Source organism: Berghia stephanieae, chromosome 6, assembly GCF_034508935.2.
Source record: "Berghia stephanieae isolate SIO BIC M18660-M18661 chromosome 6, UCSD_Bste_1.3, whole genome shotgun sequence".
NCBI lineage: Eukaryota > Metazoa > Mollusca > Gastropoda > Nudibranchia > Aeolidiidae > Berghia > Berghia stephanieae.
Window position 1 is genome coordinate 8368050 of NC_088365.1, and position 20852 is coordinate 8388901.

Sequence of the window (20852 nt, forward strand, 5' to 3'; positions counted from 1 at the left end):
CCCTTCAAAACAAAAAAAAGACATGACATTTTATGAATTTATATTTTTAGATTTATTTTTATATCAATTGTAAACTGTTTTTACAGGGAATGCTATTTCACAGATATTTCTTATTTTATGATTATGATTGTGCTTATATTATTGTTCAGAGTGAATAGGGAGGGGGGGGGGGGGGAGTCTCCTTGTAACAAATCCCAGAATTATCAAAAATCCGTTTGATACCCTGACAAGGACAATGGCGGACATATTTCCAAGGAGATTTCTTCCTAAATTATACTTTAAAAAACAACAACAACAACAATTTTCACAACTGAAATAACTTGATAAATGATTAAGGTGGATTGAACTCAAAGCTTCAAAAGATTTATTATGCTCAAGAGGTATATAAAATAGCATTCATAACAGCCAGTAAAAAACAGAAAACGAAAAGCAAACCAAACATAAACACCATTCATTGAAGAGTGGTATCCTCCTTGGACTAGTAGATTAGATACTTTACTACATTCCTCCCTCCTCAGATCAAACACTCGTCAATAATCATGATTTAAAAAAATAAACAATAAGATAATTAAACACCTAGAAAGGGTGGCGAACAGCCTGGTCAATTATAGTTAATATCTGGTACGGTTGTCAGAAGTATCATACAAGTATCTAAATTAGATTATTGTAGTTAAGTTCAAGCATAGCTGCCAACTTTTTAAAATGCAAAAACGTATTATTATACGCGGTGCGGCGCGGACGCCCAATTCATGTCTTAAAATGGCATATTTATTAATGTACTTAAGTACTAGAATGGTCAGAACTGTAATACTAAGAGAAGCTTACCTTTATCATCATACTGGGTAGGCATAAGTGATGGGGAGGTGGTGACAGAAGCAGATTACTGAGGCTTGGGCTTAACAGCCTCCTTTGTGGCTGTCTTTGCCCTCTTCTGGAACTCTGAGCTGAACTCACTGTCATAGCATGGAGTGCTATTAGACTTGACAATGAGAAGTCCTGAAAGCATGTCTGTGCCCAGGCTGCCCCTGAAATCAGTCTTATTTTTCCTAACTTGACTGAAAATTCTCTCACACTCACAATTGCTCTGTGAGATTGTGAGAATGCCAAGCATGAAATATGTCAGCTTTTTAAACTTCTTTTTCCCAAAAGAGTCTACAATCTTTGCCATTGTAAACCACTGCTCATCTGAGGACTGCACCAGGAAGTCTGAAGGAAAGTCCTCTACAGCATAAGCATTGAATTCAGACTCCAGTGAGTCAATGGCTGGATTGAAACTTTCACCCTCTTCCACCAGAAGTAGCATCTTGAATTTCTTGACAAAAAATCTAATTGAACTGAAAGTGGCACGAGCTCTCTTTGAAATGTCCCCTACTTCTGCATGTTTTAACACTTCATGCTCCAGAGGAAAATTTGAAACAACATAGTCACAAGCCCTGACATAATAGTGCCTGACACTTGTGTAAAATTGAATCAAGTCTTCTTCTTCAATTGAGGATTCCAAGATGTCTAATGTACTGTTGCCAACACATATATCCACATCTTCTTTTTGGTTGTTTTTTTTCTTTGTAATTTACATATCTTGTTTCTTTGTCTTTCAAGGCCAGATGTTTTACAAAGCAGGACATCAAGCTCTTCAAAAACTCATTAAGCAGAGATCTTAATTTGAGTAAGAGAGGTGTTCTGGTCTGTAAGGCAACATTTGTCTTCTCAAAAAATGAAATGGAGAATTGTAGGAAAGAACTGAATGCCTTTGTCAAATCTGATGTTAGGGAAGTTTGAATCCTATTCACTCTGGTCTCAGTGCTGTCATCTGTCTTTGCAATCTTAGCTCCCTTTGGATTTTCTTCTGCATCACTCTTCACCAAATGTCTTTTCTTAGCCTTAAATTTAGAGCTAGTACTAATACTGCTACTTGCACTGTTTGAATGGGTAGTTGAAGCAGAAAGTTTGGGGATGGTAACGCTTTTCATGAGGGGCTGCATTTCTGGGGATCAGACTTACTCACAGATGAACTGATTTCAGAATTTAAAAAAAGAGTCAAAGCAGGCCATTGCTTATTTAGTCTTTCTACACATGTGCCGAGAGACAACCATCTTGTACATACAGTGTACATGTCTCAACATTTTCTGCACATCCACGCCACACAGGTCTTGAAACTCATTCAGTTTCAGTTTCCTATTCACACTGGCCTCCAGGTAATAAAAAATGTCAATTAGCAAATTGTCTACAGATACAGGAAGAGCCTTAGCTGCGTTTTGGGCAGCTATATTAATCAGATGACATGGACATCCCAAGGCAATAACATTTTCATTTACCTCATTCAATGAGCAATGACCCCTGATTTTTTGCCTAACATCACAGGTGCATTGTCTGAACCCATTGAGATGCAATTATCCAAAGGAATTCCCTTATTTTGAAGCTCTTGGATAGTTAATTTTTAATTTGAATCAAGGAATGGTATGTATGTCATAGCTTTATGCAACAACCTGACTTTTTAAAGGTCAAGTCTATTAGGAGACTTTATGGTCCGAAGTGATTTTCTTTGCCCCTGGGATATGGGTTCTTGCACTCGCTGAACTGGTTGCGAACCTTCAATGGAGGCCAATACACCAGTGTCAGTAAGTATGCCCAGGAGTGGGCTCCGTCAACTGTGGAAAATCCCCTCTGACTCCTCCAGGATATGATTCAACCACATCTGGAAGAGCAGATCTCAGTTGGTTGGAATAATAATAATGATAATAATAATAATAATAATACATGACATTTATAACACGCATTTTCATCACTGGGTGATGCTCAATCCGCGCAACAATAATACAGTGACATTATTATATAAATGAAACACAATGTGTTCAAACACTTTGGATAGATATGGAAGGCTGGAGACAGGTCTGTAATTTTTCAGTTCTTTTACATTTAGATCAGACTTCTTTGATAGTGCTTTAACAATGGCACGTTTAAATGAGTCGAGGACACTACCAGAGACCAACGAATTATTTGTAAGTTCAGTTATTGTTGGTAACAGTTCTTCAATACAAGTCTTAAGAATACTAGTTACTAGTTGGGATGAGGTCTGCTAAGTCACAATATTTTGATGGGCTATCTAAAATGGCTGACCTCACTTCATCCTCAGTGACTGGATCGGAAACATCTAGGTGTCGTTCCATGGAATGGCCCAAAGCTTGGTGACGACGATAATGATGTATTGTCTAAGTTCTCCCTAATGGATTTTATCTTGTCGTGGAAATAGTTGGCGAAATTTTGAGCTAGTTTGACGTTATTTCTAGACGCTGGAAGGAGTGTGGATTTCTTACTGCCAAGAAGGTCGTTTGCGGTAGAAAACAGTTCTTTGCAAGATTTTATGTTTTGAAATTTGTCGTTGTAGTGGGCCTTTCTTTTTGCGCGTATGATGGCGTTATAAAGTGCTGACTTAGCTGCTTTGTAGATATCCTTAAATACCGTTAGGCCACTCTTTCGCCATTTCCTTTCAGCCTGTCTCTTTTTTCTCTTTAATTCCTTTATCTCAGAATTGAACCACAGAGAATGTGGTTGATTCGATACCACCCGACATTGTGGCGGTGCCTCACGGTCAATAATAGACCGCAATACTTTGTTTTAGTCGTTTATATTTTTAACCTCATTTATGACGTCACGAATGTTATCTTGTAAAACACTGATATCAATTTGTCTATAATTCCTTGTTGTTATATTTCGTTTCGGGAGATCAACTTTCTTTAATGCAATATCCACAAATAACGCTTTGTGATCAGATATCGCTAGGTCAACAACTTCGGTCTTTCTTATTCTATTACTTGACACAGGGGAGATGACCCAATCAATGTCTCCTAATTGACTCAATTTGTCTGTACTTTGAATGATACTGGACCAGTATTTTTCCTGGTACCCATCTCTCTCCCCCACTGTAATTCCTAACAAACATTCTATCGTCCGCTTGGAATGGTCCCACTCTAGCTGTTCTGTCGTGGTGTAATTTCTGAGCATTTTGGTGCTTAAAAACATCTTGTTGAACAAGAGGATGCAACATATCCAAATGTGTCCAGTTTCCTACTACATAGGAGCACAGAAGGGGGCAGGTCTTAAAATTTTTTATTTTTTACAAATGAATTTATAAAAGAAAAACACTTCTAAACACTTTTTCCTTCTCCCATAATAGGCAGGGGGGTACATACTGTGTCTTCTATCCCCTTATATCTGTTTTCCGACATGCTTTCTGTCTTTGTCTTGGAATGAGATTACTTGGTTTTGTCCTGACCCTGGCCGGAGTCCTAGCTGGGAGGGAAACAGTCAAATGCTTAGTTATTATTTTGGGAGATGATATTTTTTCCTTGTAAATCATCTCTCTGTTATGTATTATTATATTTGCTATTTAGAATGTATAATGTAAGCATTTGAGTGTATTCCTCTTTGTTGGATTTTGTGCTTGTGTCCGGATGAGACTTATAGATGATCTCAAACTAAGTACATTGGTGGTATGCTCTTGGAATCTACATCTGATCCCAATTTGTTCCCAGTTCCCCTATGTCTTACTTTTTCTTGTGTGCTTTAATTGTAATTCTAGAACTTTTTACTATCCCATTTTCTTCCTTTGTACTGGCGCTGATATAACCTAAATGTGTTGCAAGCGCCGTAAAACCCTTAAAAACATAAAAACAATATCCTTGTGAGCATTGGTATCAGAATTTTTCATACCGTCAACAACATTCTGTAGCGAAAGTAAATCTCGAACGTTGCAGTGACCTAGGGTGATGTGCCAATCCCTAAGGGTATGTGCTGACGATTGAGTATTCTTGTCACTGGAGGTTATTGATTTTAGGAAGTAAAGATTCCCTTCTATGGAGATATTTGAGGAGCTTTTCCTGAAAATAACCTCAGCATTGTGTTCCGTTGCTGCTTTCACTGAGAAAATGTCCTGTTTGAACGATGGAATGTAGAGGGCATTTCGTAGTGCGACTTTATGCATTGTTCTGATTGCATCTACGATAAGAATGCTGGCATCACCGATATTTTCTACGAGGTTGTCAGCTCGACTACCATCTACAAATTCGATAGTATGCTTTTGCGTAGGGTTGAATTTTTCTGAGAATTGGAAAAATTTTGATTTGTCGGTGATAATATGGGATGATGCCCGCTATCCACTAAGAGAGAATTTATTTGTGCATATGCGTCAGCACCTTCACAGTTCACATATTCAGATATTCTAAATGAAAATGAATGTCCATACACTGTGTCATTTTGGGTGTCTCGGTCCCTCCTCGATTTTGCATGGCTTCGACAAAACTCGGTATCATGTGATGGAGATTTACAATGTCTGCACCAACGTTGTTGATGTGATGATTTTGGTTTATTTTTTGCGGCAGAATTTTGTATCGTGTGTGGAACTACGACATACGCTACACCAACGTGGATGGGATTCATGTTTCTTTTCTCTCTTTGAACTTGTAGGTGTTCTGATCTGAAGTTTTTCAAATGCCAAAATTGAGCTAGATTTGGAATTTTCACTAATGTTCTCAGTGTCTTCAAAGTTTCTTAATGCTGTCTTAAATTCAGAGAAAGTAAGAGGGACATCTTTCTGAGTAATTACTATTACGAAAGGTTTGTAGGTTCCTGGTAGGCCTTTCAATGTCATGGCCACCAGTAATCCATCACTAATCTTTTCTTCGGCTTCTCGGAGTGATGCTGTTAGTTTCAGGCCTTATGATATAATCCGTCTCGATTTCATCAGGTTGTTTTAGCAGTGAAGTGAGTTCTGTGTATAGGGTGATTATATGTGGTTTACCTTTTGGTCTATAATGGTTTCTTAGAATATTCACTGATTTCCAGCCATCATCTTGTGCGTCTCAGATAATCAGAGATAGACTATGATCGTCTAAACATTGAACTAGTTCAGGGAAGATTTCTGCATTTTTGTTTAAATCTATATTTACATCATCTTTGGCAGCAGCAGCCTCTTATGGTTCTCACACTACTATGTTATGATGATTGACCCAATCAGCAAAGTCCGGTCCACATTCGTGCACCATTGCGAACCCGCCGGGTAGCATCGTCACAACACACCTTTCGACTAGATGCTCTGCCGTCTCAGGTTCTTGCCCACAGCGGGTACATATTGGACAGGTAGTAAGACCCCACCGATGTAGCGCACTTGCCATTAGGCAGCTCCTCGACCGAAGCCGATTCGCAGCTACCCAGTGTCACAAAGTGCGCACGTAAACCGTATGCTTATGTAGCGCAGTTTGCAACCTTGTTTATGTGTGCTATATTCAAGCTACGACACCGATCAATAACCAAACACAATACGTTGATAAAGGTTTTGAAGCTAAATGAAGATATATTTTATTACAATATAACAAAGATATTATGAGATATAAAGATGAAATGATAGATGTAATAAGTATGAAATCAAATGGATGGATGACAAATTGATGGAGATGGTGTGATGATGAATATGATATGAAAGCGATATGAAAATATATAATTAAATCAATTAATTATGAATACTTTACCAAACCGCTACCACATCAGACAATCTCACAGATAGGTTGCAACCATCACAGTCATACAGGCAACTAATAATTAACTAACTAACTAAACACAATCCAGACGTGTAGAAGAAAGCCAAAAGAGTGTCCTTGATATTCAACAAAAACTGTAAGGTTGTTCTAATATTGTTAATTTGTCTCTTCTTGAAATTGTTCTGATTTCACAGTATTCATAAACAGATCAATTGTTTCTCAATGTTCTGATATTAAAATAAGCAAATGGTTCTTCACAGGTAACTTATAAAACAGGCAAATGTTCAGTTTCTATTAGTGTCAAGCTATGAGCGTATAGCCTAAAGTTGGCTTGTTAAAGCCCAGCCTCCAACGGCTCATTCACTTTAAAGAAAGAAAATGATTTTGTTATAATATGATAATCATACGAATATAACTCTATCTATATTCGAACTCACTCAATATGTTTACTTTAAATGAGTAAATATTATTTTACTTTAACAAATCAATTTATTAATGTTGATTAATATTGCTTTACTTTGTAGATATGAAATAATAATGCTTTATAGCAAGAAAAGCTTATTTTCTTTACAACAAGAATATATTACACAATTAATTTCATTATCTGATTAATTAATTGAGAATCAAAATTTAAAGTGATATTATGATATTGATATCAAAACACAATCATAATTGTAATCACAACATATTATTCAAAATCTCACCAGAGCCGAACAGATTATTGAAATCACAAATTAAGTCTACACAAGACTTTAATCAAACTCTACACAAGAGTTATAACACAACTTGATTCAGCTCAAACTTTGAGCACCACAAAGTCTACACAAGACTTAAATCACACTCTACACAAGAGTTAACACAAAACGTGTTTCAGCTCGAACTTTGAGCACTACAAAGTCTACACAAGACTTTAATCCAACTCTACACAAGAGTTAAACAAATGAGCCTAAAAGACTCCGCTGTGGTTATCGCTTAGAGACTATGAGCCTAAAAGACTCCGCTGTCTGGTCTCTTTTGAGACAATGAGCCTAAAAGACTCCGCTGAGTGGTCTGAAGAAACTGCTCAAAACTCTGGCATTTATAGGCAAAAATCAAGCAAACGAAGCAAAATTCTACCCACACAACCGGATGTTAGTCATATCCGTAAACATCTGAAATTCCTTAAAACTCCCCCAGATTCCATAATCATGGACAACAACAACCCATCCTGATACCGGACATCCTCATATCAAGGATAAATAAATTCGTCAGCCCCATAGTTACGAGATATCAATCAAGCCATACCATAACAAAGTCACTCCCGTAGAATACAGGGATCCTACTTTGCTTATAAGTTTACGGAGAAAACAAGATTGATGCCTTTCTCACAATAACACCCACACTACGTAGTTTAATTGAAACTTCCGGGCCATAGGTGCATGATCTGATACGACCTGTATCAACAAAAGAAGGGTTGTTCCAGAGGGATTACAATAACAACAACAACTAATACTACGACGACGTACATCCTGTCGTAAACTGACGCCTACACGGAAGCGTTTCGTTACATATCTCCCCCCTAAGACTAAATTTGGTACAACATTTAGTTAGATCATCGAAATGCCTCAAGATCACATCGATCTCGATAAATAATCTGGACCATGATTATCCTTCCCTTTTACGGAACGTAGGACAAATCGGTATTGATTAAGCAAGAGAGACCACCTCATCAGTCTCCCATTCTCTGATTTCGCCCTGTTCAGATACAGAAGTGGGGCATGATCAGTTTCAATTATAAATTCTTTACCAATGAAATACACATTTAGTGTTTTCACAGCCCAAACTACGGCCAGACATTCATTCTCAACAACAGAGTACCTCTGCTCCCGCGGTAACAATTTCCTGCTTAAATAGGTAACTGGATATTTGACTCCATCATGCTCCTGAGATAGCACAGCACCTAATCCTGTGTCGCTGGCGTCCGTAGATAAAATAAACGGCTTATCATAATCTGGAAGGCGCAACACGGGATCCGATGTAAGCATATTTTTCAGCGTTTGGAAGGCTCTCTTCTGTGGTTCGTCCCAAATCACTCTGTTGGGCATGCCTTTCTTTGTCGCGTCTGTCAGGGGAGCTGCCACTGCTGAGAAGTTTGGCACATAACGTCGGTAGAATGATGCCAGCCCAAGAAAACTTCTCATTTGTTTCTTGTTCGAGGGTAAGTTTGCCTCTTGGATCGATTTGACCTTGTCCATGGTTGGCCTTAAATTCCCTCCACCAATAGAATGGCCTAAAAACTCCACCTCCGGGAAACCAAGCAGGCACTTTGACGGTTTCGCCGTCAAGCCGCAATCACGCAACCTTTGAAGAACTGTCCTTAACGTTTTTAAATGTTCATCCCATGTTGCAGTGTGAATGAGAATATCGTCGATGTAGTTTTTCACGTTGGGAAGTCCACCAACGACTTTTCTCATCATCCGCGAGAACGCGGAGGGCGCCCCTTGAAGTCCGAAGGGCATTACAGTAAACTGCATCAGTCCTAACTCTGTTGCAAATGCCGTTTTCTCCTTGGTCCTGTCTGACAATGGAATTTGCCAGAATCCACGGGATAAATCAATCTTTGAGACAAAGTGACATGATGTCCCAATTTCTTGAAACAGATCATCAAGTCTAGGCATTGGTTCCGCATCGAACACCGTAATGTTGTTAAGGGATCTGAAGTCCACACAATAACGAATGGTTCCGTCCTTCTTCTTGACAACGACAGATGGCGAACAATACGGACTATCCGATGGCTCGATTATCCCGGCGCGAAGCATGGCCTTCACTTCTTCTTTTAATGTGGTTTTTAATGCTTGAGGCACGGATATGGTTTCTTTCTGACTGGACAATCCGACGTCAAACGGATGTCGTAGATGTAATTATTCGTGCGTCCTGGCACATCGGTCAATACGTCATCAAAATCCTGGAGCATGCCCTGCAATTGACCTATCTGCTGAGGACTCATTCCTTCATGCAGGATGACATCGTCTTTGGTCTCAGTCTGTTTCAGAGCAGGCAATTCCATCCGAGGAAGAACCTTTTCTCCATCACCATCGTTATCTTCGATAACCGCTGCCACGGCACATTGAAGAACACCGACTTCATTCTCCTTCTCCACGTCTCTCACGTAGTACCTTTTCAGCAAATTGACGTGGTATGTCCTTCTGGTGTTGTCTATATTAATGACGTAATTATTCGGACCCGTGACATCTTTCACTTCAAAAGGACCCTGCCACTTCAATTCCAGTTTGTTATGTTTCGTGGGCAGTAAGAGCAATACTTTATCTCCCTTTTCAAATGACCTTACTTTGGCCTTTTTGTCAAAATGTGCCTTGTGACGCGAGGATGAATACTGCAGGTTATCGTGTGCTGCCTTCACAGTATTCTCTATCTTTTCCCTTAAATCGACTACGTATTGATACGTCGTTTTCACATCCGGGTCTTCTATGTCTTCGGTCCATAGTTCCCGTAATATTTTCATCGGTCCTCTCACAGGCCTTCCAAATAAGAGCTCAAACGGAGAGAAACCAAGAGATTCCTGAGGAGCCTCCCTGTATGAAAATAATGCAGCATTGATGTATCTGTCCCAGTCTGAGGGTCGCTCTGCAGCCAACCTCTTGAGCATTCCTTTTAAAGTTCCATTAAATCTCTCTACAAGCCCATTGGCTTGTGGGTGATAAGGACTAGTAGTGATTTGTTTTACGGAGAGCAGTCTGCATACTTCCTTCATCAGGTCTGATGTGAATTGCGTCCCCCTGTCGCTTAGCATCTCCTTAGGTATTCCCGTGCGGCTAAAGATGTCAACCAATCCTTCTGCTACTCTTTCTGTTTCCATACTCTTCAGAGCAATGGCCTCTGGATACCTCGTACAGTAATCCACCACAGTGAGTATATATCGGTTTCCTCTATCTGATGCCGGCATGATGGGGCCAATTAGATCCACTGCTACCCGACTGAAGGGTTCATCGATGAGCGGAACTTTAGTAAGAGGGACCTTAGGGGTGATTCCTCTCGGAGCTGACCTTTGACACTGGTCGCAAGACTGACAAAATCTCATGACATCCTCCCAAATATTTGGCCAGTAAAAATTACTCAGTATTCGATCTGTCGTTTTCTTTGCCGCGAGATGTCCAGAGAGTACACTTTCATGGGCCAACCGCATGACTGAATTACGCAGGCATTTTGGTACGACAACTTGCTTTACCAAATCCCCGTGCTCAACCCTTGGAGATTGAAAATAGCGGATCAGCAAACCTCTGTCATAGGCATACCAACTGGTATTACTCTTGCCTGTGTTTCTTACCTCTCCTCTGGTAGCAGCATCCCTCGCAGCTTTTAGTGTGATGTCATGCTTTTGTTTCTCCTTTAGTTCGTCGACGCTTACACCTGTCTCTATAGATGGAGCTGTGACCAAGTCTTTGATCTTGCGTTCACGTTGCCCTCGTGTTTGTACGGCGCTCAGTTCATCTCCATGACCCAATTCCTGCTCGTCAGTAATTGTTTTTACATGCATTCCTGGGCATTTGGCCCCTTCAATATTCCCAAGTATAACGTCATGCAATGGGGATTCTAACTCGACGACTGACAATCTCCCGGTAAAATAGGGGCATTCCAAATAAGCTTCACCGTGTGGTGCGGAAATAGCCTCTCCGTTAGCCAAGTAGATCAGGACCTTTTTATTCCAGTCATCCTTACTCTTGTTTATCAGTCCTTTTCTGACGATGACACAACTACTGCCGCTATCACGTAACACATTCACCTTTTTCCCATTCAACCATCCGACGGCCACCGGCATTACAGGTGCGACTGGCACATGTCCTGAGCACGCTGCATAAATCATTGGCATCTCACATCCGCACTTTAATTCCACCTTGTCATGTCTCAAACATTTCTGTGGTTCATGATCTTCTGTGATCGCGGAGACTTGTTCTATACCGGTAGGTGCCTTCCTGTCTTCGTGCCTCTTCTTCTCACGGCAATCTTTTATTAAGTGTCCTTTTCGCCGACAGTAATAACAAGAGGGACTCTCGACCACAGCAGCAGCTTGCTTCTTTTGTCGACAATCTCGTGCCATATGTCCTGGCCGTTTACAGTTGTGGCAAACCATTTGGCTAGCGAAGCGGGTAGTGTCCTTCATTACGTTGTTTCGACTACTTTCATTGACGTTCTTTGATTTTTCTTGAGCCACTCCACTTTTGGAAAATGTTCCTGCGACACCGTGCGCTTCAATGTACTTTTCTCCTAAATCTATTACTTCCCTTGCTGTCTTCGGTTGTCTTTCTTTTATGAAAATCGTCAAATCCCGACCGCAGACACTGACAAGCTGTTCCTTCAATATCATATCCAGAATGTCAGCAACTGAGTCCTTCCTTTTCCCCGACAACTCAATCCATTTTTCCATATAACTCTCCAATCTAGTCGCAAACTGGCTAAAACGCTCCCCTTGTTCCGGTCTACTCTTCCTAAATTTTTCATTGAATCCATCATCCGTTAGATTATAACGTCTCAATAAAGCCGCTTTTACTACCCCATAATCGATGGCATCTTCATCACTCAGTCGAGTGTAGACGTCCAGTGCTTTCCCTTTGAGAAGTGCAGACAACTGGATTGCCCAATCCCTGCATTCCCAGCCGTTGACTTTAGCGTATCTCTCGAAACGGAGCAGATAGCTGTCCATATGATCCTTGTTTTCGTCAAAACATGGAAGTCGAGGACTCTTAACAGTAGGAGCATGAGTAAATGATCGAATGTCACTTGTCATACTGTCGTTGTTGGAGGAAGCCTGACACTCCGACTTTAACCTAAGCAGTTCAAGCTCTTTCTCCATCAGAGCTTCTTGTCTTTGAGCTCGTGCTCTGCTTATCTCCTCCTCTTCTTTGGCACGTTCTCTCTCCTTCTCTTTTCTCTCTTCATCTTCTTGTAACTGGGCTGTCACCCAAGCACGGAGATCTTCACCCCTTAACTCCAATTTTTCTCCAAGTTTAATTAATCTTTCCACATCCATCTCTAGGACAATTAATCAAACCAATTCAAATTCAAATAAACAAACTTCAATATGTTTATCAACACTGTTGCCGTAATTGTTACTTTCACGTAGAATAAAGTGGTACTACAAGTAACCTTATAACGATACGCGTCAATATAAATCCCTACACGGAATCAAAACAGGCAACTAATACCGATCCCTACATGGAACCCAACATTGATCTATATAGACTCAGATAATACATAGAATCAAACTACTGATTTATTACAGGTCCTCACACGGAACCAACCAAATCTTCACCCAGATTCAATTACAGAATCAACAAAATATCTTCACCCAGATTCTTACACAGAATCAATACCTTGACTTACTATATGTGCATAGAGAGTCAAAACAAATGATTTAATACAGATCCTCACACGGGACCAACACAATCTTCACCCAGATTCCTACACGGAATCAAATTACCCCAACAACCACCTTCGTTCCTTACAAAAGGGAGAGGGGGACAATGGAGGCTTCACAGCGCGAGTACCGCTTTCGCGCTAAGTCAGTGATCCGTATCACTATGACAGATGACTGACAACGTATAACCGAACAAGTGAAAATTACCAGAATAACTTGTATTACACCTTGCGTATAATGACAGTCTTATAACCATTAAATGGATACCAATTTGCTTTAAGCTCAAAGATAGTATCTATCTCAAGTTTGAAACAACTCCCTAACCTGTCTCAACAATTGTTTGGTCGCGATGTCTCTTGAATGCACAACAATAAGAATCCCACTTCTGACACCAAATTATGTCACAAAGTGCGCACGTAAACCGTATGCTTATGTAGCGCAGTTTGCAACCTTGTTTATGTGTGCTATATTCAAGCTACGACACCGATCAATAACCAAACACAATACGTTGATAAAGGTTTTGAAGCTAAATGAAGATATATTTTATTACAATATAACAAAGATATTATGAGATATAAAGATGAAATGATAGATGTAATAAGTATGAAATCAAATGGATGGATGACAAATTGATGGAGATGTGTGATGATGAATATGATATGAAAGCGATATGAAAATATATAATTAAATCAATTAATTATGAATACTTTACCAAACCGCTACCACATCAGACAATCTCACAGATAGGTTGCAACCATCACAGTCATACAGGCAACTAATAATTAACTAACTAACTAAACACAATCCAGACGTGTAGAAGAAAGCCAAAAGAGTGTCCTTGATATTCAACAAAAACTGTAAGGTTGTTCTAATATTGTTAATTTGTCTCTTCTTGAAATTGTTCTGATTTCACAGTATTCATAAACAGATCAATTGTTTCTCAATGTTCTGATATTAAAATAAGCAAATGGTTCTTCACAGGTAACTTATAAAACAGGCAAATGTTCAGTTTCTATTAGTGTCAAGCTATGAGCGTATAGCCTAAAGTTGGCTTGTTAAAGCCCAGCCTCCAACGGCTCATTCACTTTAAAGAAAGAAAATGATTTTGTTATAATATGATAATCATACGAATATAACTCTATCTATATTCGAACTCACTCAATATGTTTACTTTAAATGAGTAAATATTATTTTACTTTAACAAATCAATTTATTAATGTTGATTAATATTGCTTTACTTTGTAGATATGAAATAATAATGCTTTATAGCAAGAAAAGCTTATTTTCTTTACAACAAGAATATATTACACAATTAATTTCATTATCTGATTAATTAATTGAGAATCAAAATTTAAAGTGATATTATGATATTGATATCAAAACACAATCATAATTGTAATCACAACATATTATTCAAAATCTCACCAGAGCCGAACAGATTATTGAAATCACAAATTAAGTCTACACAAGACTTTAATCAAACTCTACACAAGAGTTATAACACAACTTGATTCAGCTCAAACTTTGAGCACCACAAAGTCTACACAAGACTTAAATCACACTCTACACAAGAGTTAACACAAAACGTGTTTCAGCTCGAACTTTGAGCACTACAAAGTCTACACAAGACTTTAATCCAACTCTACACAAGAGTTAAACAAATGAGCCTAAAAGACTCCGCTGTGGTTATCGCTTAGAGACTATGAGCCTAAAAGACTCCGCTGTCTGGTCTCTTTTGAGACAATGAGCCTAAAAGACTCCGCTGAGTGGTCTGAAGAAACTGCTCAAAACTCTGGCATTTATAGGCAAAAATCAAGCAAACGAAGCAAAATTCTACCCACACAACCGGATGTTAGTCATATCCGTAAACATCTGAAATTCCTTAAAACTCCCCCAGATTCCATAATCATGGACAACAACAACCCATCCTGATACCGGACATCCTCATATCAAGGATAAATAAATTCGTCAGCCCCATAGTTACGAGATATCAATCAAGCCATACCATAACAAAGTCACTCCCGTAGAATACAGGGATCCTACTTTGCTTATAAGTTTACGGAGAAAACAAGATTGATGCCTTTCTCACAATAACACCCACACTACGTAGTTTAATTGAAACTTCCGGGCCATAGGTGCATGATCTGATACGACCTGTATCAACAAAAGAAGGGTTGTTCCAGAGGGATTACAATAACAACAACAACTAATACTACGACGACGTACATCCTGTCGTAAACTGACGCCTACACGGAAGCGTTTCGTTACACCCAGTGTCTCCTCTTACTGGTATCAAAGCCTGGCAACTTCTCACCAAGCTTAGAGGAGTGTACGTCCCCGCCCCCATGAGGGATTGAATTCGTCCAAACCGACTTCCATCTCGTATGTGCAGCTCTAGACGTAGTTAGGGATTCTGCATACAAGGGTTGCCGGGACCTATTTCGGCTTGAAACAGGGGCACCGTCCATTATGCGCATCAGAGGGGTATCCCCATTCCCTCTCTCTTTGATCTTACTCAGCCAGTTTCCCGTAATCGTCTCCCTCCGGACATGGGGGGTCTGGTTATTGCCATTATCGGGCCCCATTCTCTAGAGTTGTTGCTAGCGTTCCTGACACTATGTGCATCGACTTGCGACATTTTACATCCACCTTCTCAACGTTTCTGCTTCTACCCTGCACTGGAGCGCAATACTCTGCGGTGGAATAGCATAATGCCAGGGCGGACGTTCTCAGGAGCGCTTGGCTAGCGCCCCAAGTCGATCCCGCCAGCTTCCTCAGGGAAGATTTCTGCATTTTTGTTTAAATCTATATTTACATCAGCTTTGGCAGTAATGGTATCGTGCAATTTTTGTAGTCTCAGATAACCCATAAACTTCACCTCCCAAAGGTCGAATTTTCTTTCATCACCGTCAAAATACAGGCGGTACCTGGGCCCATAACCTGCTGAGGCCATGTTTCAGTTCGATGGTGGTAATTTTATTTTACATAAATGTAGAAAGACTGAACAAACACTGCTTCTCTTTTGGAGGGAACACAACAAACTGAGGTGATCACTGGTAACCTCCTTTTATTATTTTTACAAACGAGAGCTCGCAGAGCATAAGGGAATTAACTCATTAAATTGATGAACGAATTATAAGGTCAATAAGTATAAGTCAACGTCCATCCCCTTATATCTGTTTTCCAATTTGCTTTCTGTCTTTATCTTGGAATGAGATTACTTGGTTTTGTCCTGGCCCTGGCCGGAGTCCTTGGCTGGGAGGGAAACAATCAAATGTATAGTTATTGTTTTGGGAGATAATATTTTTTCTCCTTGTAAATCATCTCTCTGTTATGCATTGCAATATTTGTAATGTAAACATTTGAGTGTATTCCTCTTGGTTGGATCCTGTGCTGGTGTCCTGATGGGACTTTTAGGTGATCTCAAACTTTGTACATTGCTGGTATGATCTTGGAATCTTCATCTGATCCCTATTTGTTCCTAGTTCCCCTTTGTCCTACAATTTTCTTGGGTGCTTTAATTGTATTTCTAGAATGTGTCCATCCCATTTTCTTCATTTTTACTGGTGGTGATATAACCTAAATGTGTTGCAAGCACCGTAAAACCCTTAAAAACAAAACAAACAAACAAGCAAACTTTTAAATTTGACCCATTGTCTTGATCCGGTATTATGTCAGGATTAGCAAAAGCCATTAAAAATTGAGTCCAAAATAAAAATTATGAACCTTACGTTGGTTGATACATCTCATTTAGAAAAAATGGAGAGAGATTTGTATGCCCCTTAAGTCTTAAATTTAGTAATTCTATCAGCTTTCACTTTAAATAAAATTTTGTGGATCTGGTTCATCCCAACATGATACCGAATTGAGACGGTGGGTCACAAATATATTCTATGTAGATCGGGATTTCAGAAGCAAAGGGACATGACATAACTTTGTGTTTTTGTTGTATAAAATATACGGTTCTCTTTCTTTGATCAATGGGCCTGTACCCCGTTGATTTTATTACTTTGTTGTTGTTGTCATTATAGATTGTCTTATATGGTGATAGTCAAATTAGGGATAGAAAATAATGCTTCAGAGCCATAAGGCCCACGTAGGTGGAGTTTGTCCTGGATTTTGTAGTATTAAATGGACTGTAACAATTGATACTTCCTACTTCTTTATAATCACATTTCCTTTTTTCGCCCTATCTGGTAAACTATTCACATGGATACCTTTTTTACTATCATCTTATAGAATGAATCCCTGGTCATTAAATCAACAGGTAGTGGACATTTGAAAATTACATTAGTTATCGTATATTTTGTTAAAACTAGTTGAATGAACATTTCAGTTGTCCTTTTTTTGATTCATCTTAACTACGCCACTACCACATCATCTCATCCATCTATAAAGTGTTACTGATGCTTGGATTTGGTGGGAGGAATGTGCATCTCAGTTTAAATGAGCTAAAACTTAAAGCCTATTTTAAGAGAAAAAAAATCAAGAATCAATTAGATCTAGCACGTCTCATGAATTATTCTCCATACACCCCATCATGACCTTTCCATATTTCTAATACTTAAGCATTGCACTGCCCTACTTTTATAGATAGAATGAAGATGACGTCACTTGGGTCTTTGTTATTGTTTTTTGCCATCCATGTTTATGAGTAACTCTTACTTAACTGTATTAACCCGACTATACACGTTTAAGGTTACACATAGTTTTGTGTGTTTGTTCGTTATACTTCCGAATGGCAATGTTGTGAGCTTCTTAGCCAAGCGCATACTGTCTATAGAGTGATTCATCAATCCCATGCTGGCTTATATTTGAGTGATTCATCAATCCCATGCTGGCTTATATTTGAGTGTCGATATTGAGTGTTTGATAAACAATGTGAAAGCCTTTTGTATTAATTTTTAAAGTTATTTATCAATATATTTATTTCAGAATGCATCCTGTTTAATTCAATCAGTTAATTCCTGTATTATGTTATAAAATATTAAACAATTCTCTGAAAAAGCATTGTCTATTCGTTCAGTTTTTATAGTAATAGTAATAGAGTAATGGGTAGAGTGAGTGAGTTTTCATGGGGTTGGGAATGAGGACTTCTTAGTTGCTGGGTTCTACAACTACAAATTGTTCACACTATAAAGGGAAAAAAAGGACATGCATTCATCTGAATTGGTGGGTGGAATTACACTAAAGATGGGAGACTGGGTGGGGTTCCTGGCCTCCCATAGTTGGCAGGGTGGCACTTATTGTGTCTTCTATCCCCCTATATCTGTTTTCCAATTTGCTTTCTGTCTTTGTCTTGGAATGAGGTTACTTGGTTTTGCCTTGGCCCTGGCCGTAGTGCTTGGCTGGGAGGGAAACAGTCAAATGCATAGTTATTGTTTTGGGAGATGATATTTTTTTCCTTGTAAATCTGTTATGTATTGCTATGTTTGTTATTTTGAATGTACGAGAATGTAAGCATTTGAGTGTATTCCTCTTAGTGGGGTCTTGTGCTGGTGTATGGGTGAGACATTTAGGTGATCTCAAACTAAGTACACTGATAGTGTGCTTTTGGAATCTACATCTGTTCCCGATTTGAACCACTCCCTTTTGTCTTGCTTTTTTCCTCAAGTCCTTTTTTATCGTACTTCTGGAATCTTTTCACTATCCAATTTTCTTCCTTTTTACAGGCGCTGATATGACCTGAATGTGTTGCAAGCGCCATAAAACCCTTAAAAACAAAAACAAAGATGGGAGATCATTTGTCCTTTCCATGGTTGTGTCCTTGGTCTGGAAAGAAACTGTTTCACATTTGCATTGTCCGGAATCTTTTGCCGAGAGGGATACCGATGGATTAATTTTTTAAATGAAGGATGGTATTTTTTTCATTGACAGTTATCTCTCTTTTAAATATTTTTAGGATCTCTGTGACTGTGATATATCTTATGTAATAATTATGGTATATTGTCATTTATGTGGAGACTCCACGGCAGTGTCATTGTTGGACTCATAGATGGTTTCAGACAAGCTATATGAATAGTATAATAATACGAACGGATGTCCCCAAGGCTGCGTGAGTTCCCCAATCCTGTATATCTTATACACCAACGACTGCAGACCATCCTTTGAAAATTGTTTTATAGTGAAATATGCAGATGATACTGCTATTCTTGGCTTATTAAAAGATAAAGTTACCGAAAAGAATTATTTCAAACAAATAAATATATTCACCGATTGGTGTAAACAAAATCAGCTTGAATTAAATGTTGAAAAAACGAAAGAACAGGTGTTTGGTGTAAAAAATAAAAACGACTTAAAGTGTGTGGCGATCGGTAAAGATGATGTTGAGATAGTTGACTATTTTAAATATTTAGGAATAACCATTGATAGTTCCCTCAATTTCTCCTAACATATTAATATAATATCTAAGAAAGTTGCCCAAAGATTATACATCCTAAGGAAATTGAGAACATTTCAAGTAAGGAGGAAAACCATGTTAAGAGTTTATGACTCATTGATTAAAAGTGTAATTGCGTTTGGCTGCACCATATGGTTTGGAGGATGCCGACTTAAAGATAAATCAAAAATTTCAAAATCTATCAAAGAGGCATCAAAAATAATAAACCATCCTCTTGATGGAGTAGAAAGAATTCATGGAAAAGCAATAGAAAGGAAAGCATTCTCAATTACCAACAATAAAAAACATATTTTATACCATGAATTTAGCCTTTTACCATCTGGGAGAAGGTTTTGTCAGATTAAATGTCGAACTAACAAGTTTAAATCAACGTTCGTTCCATCAGCAATAAAAATTTTGAATATTTCATATGGTACAGAAAAACTAAGGATTGATTCGTTGACTGATTAACTAATTAATTTATTTAATGTAAGATTAACTGACCAGTTAATAATGATGATAATTTTTGGTGCCGAATTGCCACAATCGTAACAAATTGAAAACGAAATGAATATGTTTATGTTGTGTATATCGCACGTGTGAAAGAAAGAGAGGAAGAGAGAGAGAGAGAAAGAGAGAGAGAGAGTGAAATATCTGTTCAATGTTACAGTTATCGTTTAACGTTATAACAAGTGTAACTAAATGACAAATTGCCATATTTATGGACAATAAAGATCTATTATTATTATTATTATTATTATTATTATATAATATAGAGCTCTTGATCTACTTCTGGTCTCTGTCGAACTTGATCCTTGGTCTTGCTTTATTTCCTAGATTCTTGTTAACTTGATCAAAATTTAGACTTTTCTGTCTATCACCTTCGTTCTAATTAAGAAACTGTGGATTCGGCACCGGTGTAAGATAAAGATCTGACCAAGTATGTATGAGTAAGAAAGGTACCAGACAAAGCAAGAAAGAAAAATACAAGTTGAGGTAGACTGATGTTTTGGGATGTTTTATTTTTCTTTCTTGCTTTGACTTTGTCTGGCACCTTTCATACACACTTGTTCAGATCTTCATCTTCGTTTCTATTGGTGCTGAAATCACTCAACAACAATGTCGCAAATAAACTCTCTTAATACAAATAAACAGTTTGTAGAAAATTATTTATTTCCTTAACCTTTACCGCTACTCGTGGGTCTTTTAGGTCCACCACCATGCAATATTCAATCTTTGAAATACACTCTTGAAATTATAGATATACTTCATTCAACCATTTTTTGTTCTGTCTTAACTTGTTTTTCGGTTTTCATCCATTTTGTATTTTATTACATTATTTTTCAAAACCCTGTGAAATTCGCAAGCTCAGTCACCCATGGAGTCTTTCTGACCAACCTACAATGTGAAATTTACCCCATTTGTCTCTCGCGTGGCCTCTCTGACCAGCTGACTTGCAAAGAGAGATTATATTTTGCTATACTGATCACCACAAGCAGTGTCGTTTCAACTCAATAGCGAATAAAGT

At 38.5% G+C, this 20852-nt stretch overlaps 1 protein-coding gene across 1 annotated transcript; it reads right to left on the reverse strand.

Moving 5' to 3' along the window:
• Nucleotides 1-9360: 9360 nt before the first annotated feature.
• On the reverse strand, nt 9361-12231 carry LOC144975526 (uncharacterized). The gene has a single exon (XM_078919691.1). The coding sequence runs from the start codon at nt 12229-12231 to the stop codon at nt 9361-9363; it is 2871 nt and encodes a 956-aa protein (XP_078775817.1).
• Between the last annotated feature and the right edge of the window lie 8621 nt (nt 12232-20852).

What these genes read in the sequence shown, in the direction of transcription:
- LOC144975526 (XM_078919691.1), bottom strand. Translation starts at nt 12,231, where the DNA reads ATGGACAGCTATCTGCTCCGTTTCGAGAGATACGCTAAAGTCAACGGC.